General features: G+C 39.9%; 1 protein-coding gene across 1 annotated transcript in view; it reads left to right on the forward strand.

The window, feature by feature from the left end:
- Positions 1 to 478: 478 nt before the first annotated feature.
- GALNT2 (polypeptide N-acetylgalactosaminyltransferase 2) overlaps positions 479 to 17,280 on the forward strand; it is an 88,046-nt gene continuing 71,244 nt past the window's right edge. The window contains exon 1 of the mRNA XM_063390511.1: positions 479 to 709. Within this exon, the coding sequence (XP_063246581.1) occupies positions 587 to 709 (123 nt within the window). The 5' untranslated portion in view covers positions 479 to 586. The remainder of the gene's footprint in view (positions 710 to 17,280) is intronic.

Consider the following 17,280-nt stretch of genomic DNA (forward strand, 5'->3'; position numbering starts at 1 on the left):
CACTTGGGGCTGCGGCAGGCGCGGGGTGCGGGGGCCGACCGGGGCCAGTCTGGAGTTTTTGTGGTAGCGAGAGTCTCCGTGTAACCGGCCAGTATGAGCGGGGAGGGAGCGGGACAGCCCCGAGGAGGAGAGACGCGCACAGCCGCGCAGCCCCGCGGTGCCCGCAGCCCCAGGGCGGGGAGCGGCCTCGCCCCCGCCGCGCGCCCGCTGCCCGCGAGGCGCGGCCCCCGCCCCTCGGGCCGGCTCGGGCGGAGGCCCGCGGCCGGCGGGCGGGCCCGGCGGTGCCCGGCGGCGGGCGGGGCGGGCGGCGCCGGTGCGGGCCGTGCCGGTGCCCGCCTGCGGGGGGCGCGCAGCCCCCGGCCCGCGGGCGCGGCGGAGGCGGAGGCGGCGGCCCGGCGTGCCGCAACCATGGCGACGGCGGCGGGGCCGGCCCGCCCCCCGCGGGGCCGGGCGGCGCGGGATTGGTCGGGGGGCGGGCGCTCGCCCTCTGCCCCCTGACCCTGCGCGGCGGCGGCGGCAGCGGGAGCGGAGGCGGCGGCTGCTGGCGGCCGTTTCCTGGTGGCCTGGCGGCGGCGCGGGAGGGAGGATGCGGCGCAGGTCTCGGCTGCTGCTCTGCTTCGCCTTCCTCTGGGTGCTGGGCATCGCCTACTACATGTACTCGGGCGGCAGCGCCGCGCTGGCCGGCGGCGGCGGAGGCGGCAGGAGGAAGGTGAGAGCTCAGCCCCGGGAAGGTGCGCCCGCTCCGTGCCCCAGCGGCGCGGGCCGGGCTGGGGGCAGGGGCGGCGCCCGGGGGGATCTCTTCACCACCGCTCGCTTTCAGGCGGCGTGAAACTGCCCCGGGCTGCTCCTTCCCCTTCCCGCCCGCCCCTCTCCAGCCCGTTTCCCGGAGGCAGATGGCTTCTTTGTGGACTTCAGACCGATTTCAGCCCCGTCGCGTCGCTCCTTATCCAACTGCGGCCGGCCACGTCCCGGGCCGGGGGAAGTTGGTGTGGGAAGGGAGGGTGGGGAGGGCCAGGGCTGCGCTCCGGGGCGGGGGGCCCCGCCTGGCTCCGCTCCGCTCCCGGCACGGAGCGTCTGCCCCTTCCTGCCTTCCCCGCCGGCACCGGAGTCCCTCGGGCTCGTGTTCCCCCCTGGAGAACACGCGGGGATCCGAGCTGCCGATGCGTTTTCCCTTTGGATGCACAGCGCTTTCCTTTCTCCTTCGCGCTGTGCCTGAAGGATACCGCTTTGCGACCGGTTTTGCAATGTTCCAGGAAGCTGCCGGATTTGTCATGTTTTGTGTCTGTGGCGTGGAAGGTCTGTCTCTTCCTTCTTACAACAGCTCGTGTTACAAGTGTTACTAATGTTCAAGAAGTTCCCTGCGGGCAATACACGAGTAATTTTTCAGTATTCTGGCCATCGAGTTATTAAATAGATTTTTCAAGGTGGTGTAGCAATTCATCGATCAGGAGCCCAGCTGGAAGTTAAGCACATCGCTGTTCACATTTGTGTCAATCAGAACGGGGTTTTGTGGCATGATGTGGGAAGTGGCAACTTTGTCGTCTATCTCTGCTTAGATAAATTAAGTGCTTTTTCTTTTGTGGTGTTTCCCCTGCAATAAAGATTAACAAAATGAAGAGCTTTTAGAAAGTGTTGTTTAAGCTTTCTATTTTGAAATATGAAAGGTGTAAAGCATCTCATATTACATATTTTTTTACAAAACCCCCCCCCAGAATCGGGCAAGAAGGCAATTGAATGAAGGGCAACACACTTGAGCAATGTTTGCTAATAAATTGCTGTCTCCTGTTAAATGAAAAGTAATGTTTTTTGAGTCTAGCTGATGTATAAAAAGAGGAATATTTTTATGTTTCTTTGATGCAGTTGGGTTCATCAGTGTATGTATTCCCTGTAAAAAAACGCTGATGACTGGTTCCTGTGTCAGGTTGTGGAAGCAAATACTTGGATGGCTACTTATGTGAGCAAGGGTCTAGAGAATGAATCACTGCTTGCTGCTAATTGCCTCTCTGTCCTGTTTTTTTATTCTCTCTGTACCTTAGGAATGCGTTCAACAGAAACTTTGATGTAATATATTAAAGTAAGTGTAAGTATGTATTGCCACATACAAGCTCCTGGTCCTTCAAAGTAGATACAGTAGCAGAAATAGATCAAGCATGTGATAGAAAGTAAGGCAGTAGCCTAAAGCCTTTCTTGAAGAACCACCAGAGTGTATTTAGAAAGTAAAAGCAATCTTACACTGCTGCTGTATAATGGGATAAAGAAAAGTTATCAAGGCAAATGTATGTGCACATAGGGAAATATATTTTTTACTCTTATGGTGTGTTACATTTGGAGTTTCCAGACAGATTTGCAATTCTGTTCAATTAATTTTTACTGCTGGGGAAACTGCAGTGTGGGGGGTAGTGATTTGCCCAAGGTCACCTAGAAGACTTGATGAGAATAAAATAGGAAAGAAACTGGTATTTCTGAGTAAGAGTCTGGTATTTAATCTGCTAGAACCTGTTGCTGTTCATTATTGATATTAGTAGCGGTTTTTATTATGGTTTTAAGAGATCAATTAACCTGTTACTTGCTTTGGTAGCATAATTTGGTATCATTTTGCACAAAATTTAGTGAACCTTACTGGTCTGGGTAATTGGGAGAGTTTAGTAAAGATAATTTAAAGAAAATGAGACATTTCATAGACCTGAGCTGAAGCCCTCAGTGCTGTGTTTAAAAATATGAAAGTTTAAAGTAAGGCTATGGTAAGGAAGAAAGTAGATACTGTGACCACAAGAAAGAAGTGGGGAAATTAACTATTATTTGTGGATTGGTGATTTAGGATTCTATTTTCTGTCAGTGAAGCATAAAATTTAATCCCAGGCTTCAGCATAGGTTAACAAATGTAAGTAGAGGAAGATGTGTGTAGTGTAATAGCTTTTGAATCCCAACAAAAGGCTTATTAACTTAGTGTCAGACACTGCTGTAAAGCAAAAAACCACAAACTGTCTTAAACTTATGAGCAGAAACCCTGCTGTAGTAAATTTTTTGATGTGTATGACTTCATATAATCCTTGTTACTTGCCCACTATTTCAATGGAAACAGAGTTGCTTATAGGAGAACACAACTTTTAATAAATTGCAGTCTCTGCTGTTTTCAGTCCATAAAATTACAAGAACCAGGAGGGGATAGTTCTTCATTTGTCTAAGTATTTTGCATGTTAATTACAGGTCTGGTTGTGCAAACAGAATGTGTTTTTCCATAAGGATTATCTTTTTCTTTTTTTGACCCTCATACACACACCTACTGTGTTATTCAGACATACTGGACTTGTTTCTATGGCACTCAGTCCTGTGATGTGTTGAACAGCACCAATTCTCTTTCTCTTCATTAGAGTTGAAAGTGTTTGCCTTCTGCCAGGATTGCACCTGAGTAAGAGGAAGGAGTGATTTTTTTAAAATTTACTTTTCTTATTAGAGTAACGTCTGAGTTAATCTAAGCTCCTGCTTATTTTGGTTCTTCATTTACAACCTTTCTAATGAGACCTGTGAAGGTGTTTGGATGTTGCAGTGTGTGATACAGCCTTGATAAAGTTTTTGGCCCCTCTCAACAGTGATGCAATCCAAAGCTCTATGTGCAGTATATTGGCTTGGTAGGGTCTGAGCAGGCATGAAAGAGTCTAAAGCAAAGAAAGTACAAGATATCTCCCTGGTAAATGTGTAAATAATCATAACAAACAAAAACAAGCAAACAAAAAAGGGGGGAGGGTGCAATGCTTCTCATTCTGGACCTAGGCATAAAAACTGTACTAGAAAGAAGTGATGTATTCCACATCTGGAATTTAGTGTGTGACAACTTTTTTTTAAAATATCTGTCTGAAAAGAAGAAAAATGTAGAATCAAAGCCTTTCATTCACAATGTGCTTGAAGGGGACGGAAATATTTTGGGGTTTTTCTCCTTCTTCCCTCTAGTGAATCTTCAATCAAAATTTTTGTGAACATGAGTGAGATGTGTTCAGTTGACTTCTTTTCCAGCTGGATCACTGAGCTGTAGGTTAGAGAGAGTCTGATTCACATGTCTAGAGGTTAGAGAAATGGTTCCCATACAGAGGCTGTGACAGAGAAGAGAGCAAGTTGCAAGCCTAACAATTGTGAGATTGAAAAAAAAATGTGGTCTACTTTTATGTTCACTAAATGTGTTTTATATTAAAAAGCCTTTGGAGTAAAGACTGGAAGTTCCCTTCTTTTCATGGATAAATTTCCTAACCTAGAGCAAAAGCAGTTCATGCTCTCTGTCTCAGACTTGCATAAAAATGGAGCAGCTTCTGCAAGATGGTTAGAAAGTCAAAGTCATCCTGATGTGATCCCCTCTGAAGACTGGTGTGAATTTGTATATTTGTCACACAGATTTTAAGTTCTTGAACCACTAAGCTCTTGCACAATAGAGCGACTGGACTGAAATCAAAAAGAAATTAAAAAACTTAGTACAACAAAACCCCACACCAAAACCAGCCAAAAACTCCAGCTGATTTCTAAAGAACTTGCTCTTCTAGGCATTAGGAAAGTAGCCCCATGTAATTGAGTCCTTCAGGCTGGACAGAGGAAGGTCTGCATCTTGTTGAAAGTGCCAAATGCTTTACGGCTGCCAAGAGTGACATCCTCAGAGGCACCCCCAGAAGGAGATCTGTGGGCAGAATGGGGATTTACTGGTGAAAGCTAGGGCATCCAGAGAGGCCTGCAAGGTTAAGCCACAGCTAAACCACAGTTTGTAGCCCTCTGGATTTAGGTGCCACAGTGCTGACAAGCTTTTGCCTTTGTTACCATGTAAAGAGTTTCAGTTGTTTTTAAGTGGAACCTCTGTCATCTTCCACCCTATCTAGAGAAGGCTAAAAGCAGTATTTTGGTAAGGAGTGATGGATCACTTTCACAGGTAGTTCCTAAATTTAGAAATATTTTTCTTTTTCATCAATTCCACCCCCCCCCTGAAAACCAAAACCTCAAACTGCCTTGAACTGGAAGGCTGTTATTCTCTTGACTCACCAGATATGTTGGGTGTAATGGAATGAACTGGAGAAATCTCATTTCGGGTTAGTTGAGCCACAAGGAGGCAGGCTTTTCCTTTGGAACTGGCTATCCTGCACATAGTGCTAGTTATCCCTCCCCTTCCCTTTTGTTTGTTTTGCTTCTTTTCTTTATTTTGGAACAGACTTTAGATAGGTGACTGTGCTGGAGCTAGCTGAGATGAAATAAAGCTGAAGGTAAAAATGATGCTTCATATTGGGTATGTGACTGATTAAAAATGTTTCAATCACTGGGTCCAACAGGGGAAAAAGAAGTCAGCCTTGCAAGTTTTTGTTCTGTATGGATAAAGCTTTAAAATAATTTCTTTCAGCATACACAAAGCTTTATTTTCCTTTTTTTTTTGGAGCCCCTCTACTATTTCAGTTACTGTTAAAGGAGGCTTTTACTGACGTTGTACTTAATGACACTCACAGTACTCTTCCTCTCTTTCTGCATAAATGACAGATTTAGTGTACCTAAGTGTTTTTTGCATGGTTTAAGTAAGGAGGAAAGGAAATGTGTGTTAACTCAAGTTTATTAATCTGTTTATATGCAACTTGAGTATTTCTCTTGAGATGTATGAAACAAGGGGGTTAAAAGTAACCACTTAAACTCTGTTGGTTTCTTTCATCACAGAAAGGCATTGCCTGCTTTAATTTCTAAGTACTGTTTACTTTGCTGCATCATTTTTAATGTTACTTTAGTCCCTTATGTGTTGTGACATTAAATGTGATTTCTGATACCTTGATCTTGAGACAAGTGAAGATACCAGAGGCTAAAAAAGTCAAATTGTCATATGTCCTTTTCTATATCATTCGCTTCCTAGAAGGTTCAAGGAGATAGAAAATGATGTTCTTCTCTATAACAGGTAACAGCTTCTTCTAATAGATCTTTCTTTTATATGATTCTGTAATAAATGGGAAAGAGATTAAATGCCCAGGCACATAAATCCGTCCTCTCACTAGAACGTAAATGTCATACATGTATATTTTCTTAATCTAACGTATGTCAATTGACAAAATTAGTCTTGGCAATTCAGGCACTTATTTTTATGGATTATTTCATAAAACTTAACTTCGGGTGCAATGAAAAGCTGGTCTATTGCAAATTCTGTGCAGTCTCTTCAGGTGTGTAGCTGTATTGGGCTATTCTGTTTTCCTCTCCTTTTTTAAATGCTTCAGTGAGGGAGTTTTTTTTGCTTGTTGACATTGAGAAATTAGTTCTTTGCTAGAAGACTGCCCTGCAACCTGCTAGGTTAGAAACTGATGACTGATACAGATGCTATGACTCTTGGATTACTGTTAGCTGCTTGTTTTGTAAATGCAGAAGTAGAGCAGGGCTGTAGGTAGAAGGGTTTGGAGAAACAAGAATGACTTCTTTGGTAGTTTAATACCAGATGGGGTAGTTAACCACCTTTGCCCATTATTTTTCCCTTTCACTTGGGTGTTGTAGTAGTTTGCTGTGCTTCTGTGTTATTCCATTGCTGCTGTGGCTTGCTGCTTTCTGGGATCTCTGTGTACAAAGAGTGTAATTATAGTGATGTCCTTTGACAGACACAGTGTAAAAATTAGGTAGTCCACTAACTAATTGTGCGTGTGCCTTACCTGTTTTTGTTCCATCACCCTTGTGATTTGAGGTCTATTGCAAATAAATGCCAGTCATTTTTCCATGTGTTCTACACAATTCCAAAAATACAACAAAAAAGTGATAAAAGAGCACTTCTTTTCTTATTTACAAAAGGTACAATATGACTTCATGTGAAGTAAAATAAAATTTCAAGATTCATCTCAATGGTGCTACCTCACTTGTTATTTAGACCAACCTAGAATAAAAATATAAACTGTATAAACAAATTTTAGCAAACTTAATTCTTAGTCTTCAGAATTACATGAGCATTCCACATTTTTTCCTTGGAAATCTTACTATTTTTTCCTCTTTTGTCTTGCCTGTCCTTTTCAGTTTTTCAGTGTGATGTGTTATCCAGTGCTTGTGTATAACTGATACTGTTTGGTTAAATGATGGTAGGTCAGATGAGAGGCGTGGTATTGTCTGCTGGAATGCTGCTTGCAATGATACCCTGCTACAGAACAGGAGAGACACCTTTGTAATGGTGATGGGTGTCCCAACAGAGTGACCCTTCTTGCATGCCTAGAAGCTGTTTAAAAATAACTCCACCAGGCAGCCTAGAAAATGGGTTCGCTTGGCTTTTGGTAGCTACATATAATTTATAAATAATTTTTAAAAGGCAGTACTTTTGGTTAAGTTAAATCAGTTTGAAAAGAAAAGATTAGAATGCAGTTGGTCCTGTGAAGCTCAGGTGATAAATGTAAACTGCTCAAAGTGCAAGTGATTTAAGTTGATTTGGTCCATTTACTTTTCTTAAATAACCTGCTTTTGACTGTAGTTAAGCTACAGTGGTGCAAAGCAATATATAGCCAGGTGGTGTACAAACAGTTTTTAACTCCCTGCCCAACAGTAAAATTGTTACTAAATGTGATTTTTATTAGGACTAAGGAGAAGATGTGTATTGCTAATATGTTGGCAAATCATTTGAATTCTAAAAACGAATCTGCAGGAAGCAGTGAGGCATTTGCAATTTTTTCAGGAATATGGGACTGAATGTCATTGCCCGAATATACCAGGATATTGTGGAAATGGAATATCAGCGTGGGTGTTACAGAAGGAAATGCTCAGCAGGTTGTTAAAATTACATATTGCCATCATGTAATGCAAAGTGGTGGTATCTTAAGCTGTATAAATTTTAAAACCTGGATGCAGACTTCCATGCTGTTTGTTTTGGAATGAGTAAGGTGCCCTCTTCTCTTCTGCTTTTCCTTTCATTTAAGCTATCAAAGGAATAAGAGATAGATTGAGGGGGGAAGATGGGGGGGGGGAAAAGTGTCCATATCAATTTGTTTGGTTTGTGGTTTTGGGATTTTGAAGATATGGCATAAGAGAATCTAACTAACACTAGAAATTGAACCATTTCATGTTCCCTCTAAGTCCATAAAGTTCTTTTCCAGGAATCTTCATACGGTGGAACTTTCCTGATAACTGGAAGATATGTAAATATCTGATGTTTTTTCCTTTTCCTCCATTATTTGAAGAATGATTTTTTTTTTGCAAACCTGTATTTTACTGACATATCCACAGCACATGTTTACCTGTCATTCTCCTAAGTGTTCATTTGCCGTGTATTCTTACTATGAACTAAGCAGGCCTGCACTATTGTCACATGAAATCATTAATGATCAAGAAAGTGAAAAAAATCAGCATCTGTTTTCTTTTCTATAAACTGAATCCCCTGTTGGAATGTAGCATATTTTAAATTAATATTTGGCTTATAGATGTGATTTTTTAAAAATTTTTGTGTTTTTCTTGGATCTGTCATCTTGAATGTTAAAAGCTGTTCTTCTGCAAAATCAAGATAACTTGTTAATATGACTGGCTTCCAGTGTAGCCTGCTGAAATTACTACCAAGATTTTTTTTTCCTATTTCACTTTTCAGCTGTCTAAACTGTTTTATTTTTCTCACTATCCCTTTTTTATACTCTAGTTTTGTGAATTGCTCAGGGTACCTGTATTTTCATTTAATCAAGTTAAAATATGCTAGTTCAAGTAGCTCCATCAACTGACAGGAGCACATTTGTGTAAAGGGACTATGCAGGCAGATGTTAATTTTGAGCTTTGCTTATGAAATTCAAATGGGAAAAGAACAGGATAGTAAAAGAACAGCAAGTTTGAATTTTAGAGCATTCCATATATCTCTGAAATTGCTATGTAGTGCACATCAAAGGCAATAATTTGGATTTCTCTCCTTTATAACTGTGGTCTCATGGAAAAAAAGAGCCTATTGAAAAGGTTACAAGTTCAGTTGTTAATAACTTTTCTGAAGTTGTAAAATTGTCATAAAACCTGGGTGCTTTATTAAGGGAAGCAGAGAATAACTTGGGATTCTGCTGAGTTTAAGTGTTATCAAAGTGCAGTGGACTGCCTGTACTGAGTAACAGATCTGCTTGAACAAAAGAACTTTGGCCAAGGAAAGACTATGTGAAGAATTGGCACCTAGCTAATGCTATTGTGTATGAATTATCAAAGGGCTATGACTTGATGAGCAGAAAATGTTTTCTCCTTGTATAAAGTTCCAAATGTTTAGCCACCCTGGAGATAGGAGCACAGCTGAAATTTGTTGCTAAAATAAATTTTTCTCTATCTGCACTGTTGGTTTACAGATGGTCAGTTAATGCAAGAGTGTGTATCTATAATGGATATATGCTTTGGTGAAGGTTTTTAAGTTTCTTGTTTTTTCTTTTCTTGCTTCTCTCACGTGAAGGGGAAAGGTCTGTTCACTCCAGTACACTTTGACTTTGTTGGGACCTTGGTGAGGAAAAGGAAAGGTTTCTCATGAAGTTCATCCTTTGGTAGGAAGCTGCTCTTGACTAATGATTGTGCAGCCTAGATACTTAGAGGTTACATTGTTCTAATATTGGGAAACATCCCTATGGCAAAAGCGCTGCTGTGGTAGGTGTGCCTACCAAGAGTGTAGGAGTGATGGAATTGTGGTATCTCTCTGCTGCAGTGTGTCAGTGTGTAACAAAATTAGGTCTGCATATGTTGTCCAGACAGTGAAATAAGTTGTTGTTGTGGGTGGAGGCATGGCTCCTGCTACAGTGGAATGCCAAAGTCCTTCCACTTATTGTGGCAAGACCATCCATCATCTGCAGCCTAGGCATTATCTGAGTGGAGCAAATAGTGGCTGGTCTTCAGTCCTCTGACCAACACAATGTGTTGAAATGAAGATGTGCTATGTCATTTAGCCTCAACAAACATCAAACTGACTGTTCCACCATGTGGAATAGCTGCAACATATATACACTATGTTAGGGGCAGCTTTTTAAAGTGTTAATTAAGGAAGTGTTCTTTTTATCCCACTGACATAGTGTATACTTTTCTTTCAGTGTACTCTCAAAGTGCTGTGGGTGAACGGTAATTATAGCAAGTGCTGTAAGGACCTGGTGAGAAAGTTGGAGTTGGATTGGTAAAGAGAAGAGAGTCATTCTTAAAACCCCTTAAACTGATAGATGTCTATTAAGGACAATATCCCCACCTCAAGTGCTAAGCTCTGTGCTTTCTATTAATAAGTACATCTTAGGAATTAGAGGGCTTGACAGTTAAATTAAAAGGCGTTTGAAGTCTGAAAGAAGTATTTAAATGAAAAGTAGTGGGCAGTGGGCTAGCAATCATCAGCACTTCTTTACATTCTTAGCTTTCATGCTTAATGTTCAAAAAGTGATGGAGAGACTTGACTTATTTGTACAGCAAAAAGTGTGTCTGGAGGCACTTTTTTTTTTTGAGAAAACGTTTTTCTCATAGAGATATACATGCAAGTGTTACCACAAGACTTACAGATATGTTAGGGCAAAGTGTATGCTGATCAGAGAATAAAAAAAAATTTGAAAGGCTTCTTTGCAATGACTATCAGGTTTGTGAAAGGCTTGGTAAGAATGCAGCATGTCTTGTTAACATACAATTTCTCAGTTATTCCCCATACTTTCTGAATATTCTGTAGTAAAAATAAGCAAGAGATTGATTTTGATGTTCCATTAGCCTAGATCTAAAATATCTGTCTTTATACAAAGCAAAAGCTATTTGCTTAAAAATCCATTTTGGTTACCTACTTGGATAATTAATGCCTTTTGCATCCTGAGAACAATAGTGAGAAAATCAACATGTTAGAATCAGCCTGCAATCATTTAATGTTCTCTCTCATGTGCTTGCAATTCTAAGAGCCAGAAACATGGTCAAAACATGGATTATCATGGTGTGTGATTTATCAAAAAAATTTTTTTTTGTTTTCATTATTCCCTAATAGTTGCAGATGCTTCAGATTTGGTCATTGTTTTTTCTTCTTTTAGTTAAGCATGTAGAAAATTTGACACTTTCAGAGTACATTTGCGAGGCTGTCTCTGTATAAGTAATCCTTTTCTTGATAAGCTTGGATGTTGTAAACATTGTTGAACTGTATTGGAAAGAATGGTGAAAAGCTACCGCCATTTGCTCAGGACACTTCTGAGTGTTGTTTGTATTGTAGCACTGTTTAGAGTCCTGGTTCTATTGTGGCAAAGACTGAATGGTCTTAATAGGTTATTTCTGCACCATGAACCTAGAAAAGGGCTTATTCCCAGTAGGATTTAGATACCTGAATGTGAATGTTAGACATGGTCATATGGTAGACATTTTCATGTGGTTATATCTTGCTGTGGCCTTTTGCTCAAAACCAGACTTTGTTTTTGTACTCAACAAACCATATTAGGTAATTGGCTTTTATGTCTCAGTAACTGAATGGACTTCAAGAAATTATAATGTCCCAGGTTATATGTCATATGGAAAAGATAGCTCAAGCTTTTAAGGCTTCATCATTGAAGTACAACGGGACCTTGTGCTTCTTGCTGAGCTTACTAGAGTATGGATCTGGAGCTGGTGCAGTAGTCAGCCTATCCAGGGAACCACATCTAGTGTCTAATCTCAGTGTGGTTGATGCTGACCACTTGTGAAACCCTCAGTTCACACATGTTCAGTTTGGTTTAGAACTTTGATGTTGTAATGTTTATTTCCAAGAGCAGCTCACAGCTCAGAGGCAGGCAACAGTTTGGAAATGTCATGGCATTTGTTCAAATTAATTGTGATTGTGGCTGTCATCTCATGAGGTTGTTTCTGAGATAAGTTTCCCGTGTAAAAGTATGGAAGAAAATTGACGGAAAAACTGATTGCTTTCTCAGTTGTGCTTTGAAAAATTTTTTTAAAGGGAACTTTTACTTGAATGATTTGGTAAAATCTTATAGAGATTTTAAAAACCATGTTGAGAAGCGTTGGTTTTAGTACACCCTGTTTGTAATGAAAGGCAGTTTGTAATGTTGAATAAGCAAGGTGCTGAATGCTGGTGGGTGTAGGTACTTCTTAGTGTTCTAAGACATTATCTTCTTTTAAAAAAGATGTGAATGATAGGGCTTAAAGAGATCCTCACTGTACTTAAGATGGCAGTTTCTTATAAAATATTCCACAGAAACACTGACATTATCTGAGTTTAGGACTCTAAGCACTTATTTATGTATGCAAAACAAATGTCTGTGGATTTGATTATTAATACTTTCTTTGTTGGAATCTTATATACCATCTTTAAGTTTACTGCTAGCTATATATTTATATAGTTTATCCCCTTAACTAAATGACTCTGTCACTTTCCTCTTGTAGTGTCATAATGCTTTGTCAGAACATCATGACACATGGTGTGTATGTTTTTAAGTATAAGTTGTTAAGACTGGTTTATAGGTAGATATCCTATTTTATTATACAAATGAAGATGTAGAACTTATTTTGGCAAAATGTGTGTGTGTCTTTTTTCTGGGTGGTTTGGGGTGTTTTTGTTTAAAACTAAAGATAGTGGCCTTCTTGACACTGATAATTTGTTTGCTGCTGTTTCTCATACGGTATGCAAAATATGCTCGGTATTGTATTCTTGCTTGGATGTATGAGCTTTGCAGTAATGCAGCTCGATATCTGCAGTTTCAAGTGAGTTGAAGATATTTGTCTGCATTTGTGTTCTGTGGGCTAAAGTAATGCACTCTCTGTCCTGGAGGAAGATGATAGAGGGGAAGCATTAAATGATCAGTCTGGAAAACTTGATTTCACATAAGCATCTTATCAGAATAATTTAAAAGCTTTTTGTGATCAGCTAGGGCTTGTGAATATCAACTTTCTAGCACTCAGTTCTTCTGTCAGCTGGAGGAAGAAGGGTCTCCAATGGGAGAGTTTTTTTGGAAGTGTGTCAGTTGCTGTTCTGGCAACTGCACCATGTTTTCATTTAGACTGTTCTCATGCTCTTACTGGCAGTAGGCTGTAGCAGCAGGGATGGCAGCATGTTTGCTTTCTTGTGACATGGTTTAGGCTTCTTTTTCAGGCTTATCAGTTTCAGACAATAATTGTGTAGCAATTTTTTCCCCCCTGTATTTGAATGCTTTTTGCCATTATACAAACAGTGAAGAAAATGACAGTGGAATGATAGGAAGTACTAGTACTGGCTTCCTTTCTGGTTTTGGAAGTCGGAGTTGTTGCTGCATGCCTGAATGCTATTATTTACCCCAGCACAATGATCAAGCACTTGGTTCTTTTCTTCCACAGAATCACAGAATATCCTGAGTTGGAAGGGAGGAAACAAAGCTTTCCCAGGTCTGCCAGTGAACAGCAGTGCTTTCCAGTTACTGCAATGATATTAGAATGGATAGAAGTACTGGTGAGATGGGAATTGTTCCAATTGTACTCTTTGAATAGAAGCATAACGTGATATGGGCTACATTCCTCCTGTTTGAGTGCCAGCATGCATAAATGTGTGGTCTTCATTTGTCCCTGTTAACCTGAAGATTAATCCCCTCAATACTTTAGGCTAGTATAGTCTATCTCACATGCAGCACTGTGTAGTTTCTCAACTTACAACTTAATTCTGCCTGTTTTTCTAGAAGTGCAGTTCTAGCTCTTATGCCCATTTAAATAAGAGATATTTAAATACCCTGCCCTCTGACTCCCTTGAGGACTGCATATGTACAGCAGAAATTATATTGGTTCTGTTTGCCCAGTTTCTGTGCTGTGCTCCTTGGTTTGTATTTGAATCTCTAGCAGCTTTGCTCTTCTTATCATAGTTGAAAATTAAATACTGTCTAAATAAATCCCTTGTTCTTTTTCCATGCAAGAATGGAAACCTACTGATACTGACATGGCATATTCCTGCATAAATAAAATATAGGGTAAGAAGTATTCTTGGGAAATCTACTGTTTAAGCAAGAGCCTAAAAAGACAAAAGTGAGGTGGAACCTTGATTATTTTCTATCTAGAACTCTTATGATCTTAGATTAAGTATGCATTAAGTGATTGCATACTGGTAGAATATGAAAAGAAAGCTCAATATTTCAATAAGTAACTTAAACTAGGAACTAGATGCTTCTATTTTTGATGCCCAAACCCAGTGTTTCTGTGAAGGAGGAAGGGCTGGAGGAATCTAGCAATTTTAATAGTATCTGGCACACCCTGACATTTTACTTGTGTTCTGCAACAAAAAAGGGAGAGATAATTATATAGGCTGCTACTTTGTTTTAAAGGCTTAGTAGCTGTTGTACATAATTTTCATCAGTTGCCAGCAATGCGTTCTGTGAAAGAGAAGGAAGAAATGAGTTGACGATAAGCTGCAGGTCATAAAAACCAGAAAGGTATTTTAAAGATGTGTAACCTTTTACTTCCCTTTTGTCTATCTCAGAAAATCATCACAAGCCCTAAGAGAACAAATGTATTTTTACTAATCTTACTGTTAGTATAAAACCATGCCTGTATTATCTGCACTCTGAATGAAAGTCAAATCCAGTTGAACCGAAGAAAATCTGGGGAGAATACTGTGCTGCAGAGGGTTTTTTTTTCCTTGGTTGATGTTGATTTGTACTAATGGTAGCAATATATAATTTTTATGATTCTATTGAATTCTCTTAGCTTTGAGTTTTACAGAATGATAAATAGTCTCTGTGCTAAGAATAGCAAAGCAGTTTCAGACTAAGCTGAAACTATATATATATATATATATATATATTGATCAGTATACCTATTTACAAAGTTTGCTTGCAGACAAAAGCAATTATTTTCTATTCAGACCAAACATGACTGGAAAGCTGTTCTCTTCATGTTTATTTGGTTGTTTGGGCTCTTGTATCCCCTCTGCTTGGCCATTGGGTCACTTCTTGAAACACAACTGATTTATTTCTTTTTCAGTCATGTTTGGATTTTAATGATGACAATTGGATTTTTTCAGACTGTCAGCTGCTTTCAGATTTGGATTAGCAGAGAGGGAGGCTTCTAGAAATGAAAACTATGTTTGTCATGGTACTATGGTGTCTTTTTGTCAGCTTAGAAGTATGGCATGTATAGAGAGAAATTAAATATGTTGTTTATGGGTATTCGAAACTAAGCAAAAATATGATAGTCATGGTATATGATCCTAGGACACCAGGTCATTTTGATCGTACCCACTTTTGATGGGTACATTTCCAAAAAACTTTTAAGTCACAGTAATCTGTAAAAATCTGGGGTTTGTGTAGCCACAGATCATGTTACAAGGAAATTGTTGGAAATACTCATCTGGGTGGGAGAACACAAGTGAAGTTACAGCTTAAACTGGCCAAACTAAGGTATTGAAAATCTCTTAAGAGAAGGGTCAGTTTATTCTGTAAACATCACTGTGACTCCAGCTATTGAACTACTGGGTATCTTTAAAGCAAGAGTACAAATCCCTTTTTTGCATTGAAGGCTCTCAGAGAACTCCCAGTAACTTTTGGCTGGCAGTGCCTCAGATTCTGGAGCATGGGTAGCCATGGGCTCCACTGCATTCAGTGTCTTTGTGTGGTACAAACCAGTTGGCACTGAACTTGTTACAGTCTTCCTTTCTGCTTGGGTCATCACTCCTGCTAGTAATAGGCACTGGCTCTAGGAGAGTCAATGCCTATCCTAATGTTGCCCTTCAGCTTATTTCCAAAGAGATCAGAAGATGTTTTGAGGGATGATCTGCAATTACAAAAGAGCAGTTAAATTGTCAATGTAATTTTTTTGCTGGGTTGGGTACCTACAAATTTTAACTTGTTATTTTTGCAATGTGGTTTTTCAAACTCTATTTCCGTGGTATGCTTGGATTGTTGATTGAGAGAAGCTGTTTATTTCACAACAATGTTCATCTGCCAAGGCTCTGTTTTGCAGCTGCCTTTTTAGAGATGCACTAATTCTGAATATGTTGTGTGTTCAGCATCCTTCTCTGTCCACCTTTGTTTCCTAAATCAAAACCTGTCTTGTCACATTACTGTAAAAGAAATTGAAATGGAGATTTCTACTATTGCAACAAGAAGTAACAGGCCCCATTTTTCCAAAATATTTTTACCATTTCATGTAAACATGCTATTTTACTTTATAAACTGTCTGCTTGAGTGAAAGTGGAAAGTATTATGTCTTATAAATAAAGGCTAATTTAATCTGCTTGTGATATTTTTGCCATTGTACTGTTTACAATTTAAGACTTCCTAGATATGCTGGAGCTTGTTTCTTTTTGGGAATACCAAAATATCTCATTGCTTTTTTAAAATTACCATTTGCCCTGGGCTACAGTTTGAAGCAAAAGTGCTGCTGGAGCCTTCAATTCTCTACCTCAGGTGCAGAGCAACATCTTGTTTCTTCATCTTGGGTTATTAGGCAATTGTAGTTGAACATGTGTTCCAAACCAGAGAAATGTTGACCTGAAATGTCACAGAGGTAAGGACTTCGTAATAATTTCCTCTGTAAAGGACTGAAGATGTAGAATAAAATCCATGTGTACAGGTCTTTTGTGTTTTACTTTTGTCTGTTGGAAGAAATGCACTGTTACTGAACTATCTCATGGCATAATACCATGACCATATGGTCATGATTAATGCATAAGTGGACTTAATTAAAAATGTTACACTCCTTTCTTTTTTCTCCTGTTTTTTCTCTCCTCAATGTGCAGTGCTAACTAATAAGAATGAAATCTTAATATACACAATTATTTTCCTTGACAGTTAAAGAACATGATAACCTTTGGGAGATCGGCTATCTCCTGGTAGCTCTTGATGGAGCATGTTGTTCTGTATAACAAAGTCAGTCTTATGCAGAGCCTGAACAGCATCTTCCATACAGTCGTCACTATAAACAAATTTCGGTGTGTAGCCAAATGCTTGAAATTCAGTAAAGTTTAGTAGGCTTTCTTTGAATCATACAGAAATTGTACAGAGGCTACCAAACTTAAAATTAATATTTATTTTCAACGTGATACTGAAAAACATCCAGTTCTGTGTTCAGAAGATTAGTTTGTTCCTGTACCAAGCTGCATCATTGACTCTGCTTCAGGAAGGGAGCTTTGATTAGATTTTTAAAGATTGCTGAGTAGGTTTTCCTCATGTGCTGATTGGCTTTCTTTGCGTCAGGTAGCTGTGTTGTTTCTTTGGCTTCTGTTTTTTCCCTTCCTCCTGATATTAGACTGCTGCAACTAAGGATCTGTGTATTTCCTGCTGTAGTTCCCTTTCTTGCCTGTTGATGTTTTTGGCCCCTAGCGCAGGCTAGTACCCTCTGAGGAGGGAGTTGTAAAAACTGTGTAATAAAACAAGAACAATTTTGACCCCCTCTTGTTTAGAGTGAATCCTCAAATCA

Source organism: Prinia subflava, chromosome 2 (genome assembly GCF_021018805.1).
Source record: "Prinia subflava isolate CZ2003 ecotype Zambia chromosome 2, Cam_Psub_1.2, whole genome shotgun sequence".
Taxonomy (NCBI): domain Eukaryota; kingdom Metazoa; phylum Chordata; class Aves; order Passeriformes; family Cisticolidae; genus Prinia; species Prinia subflava.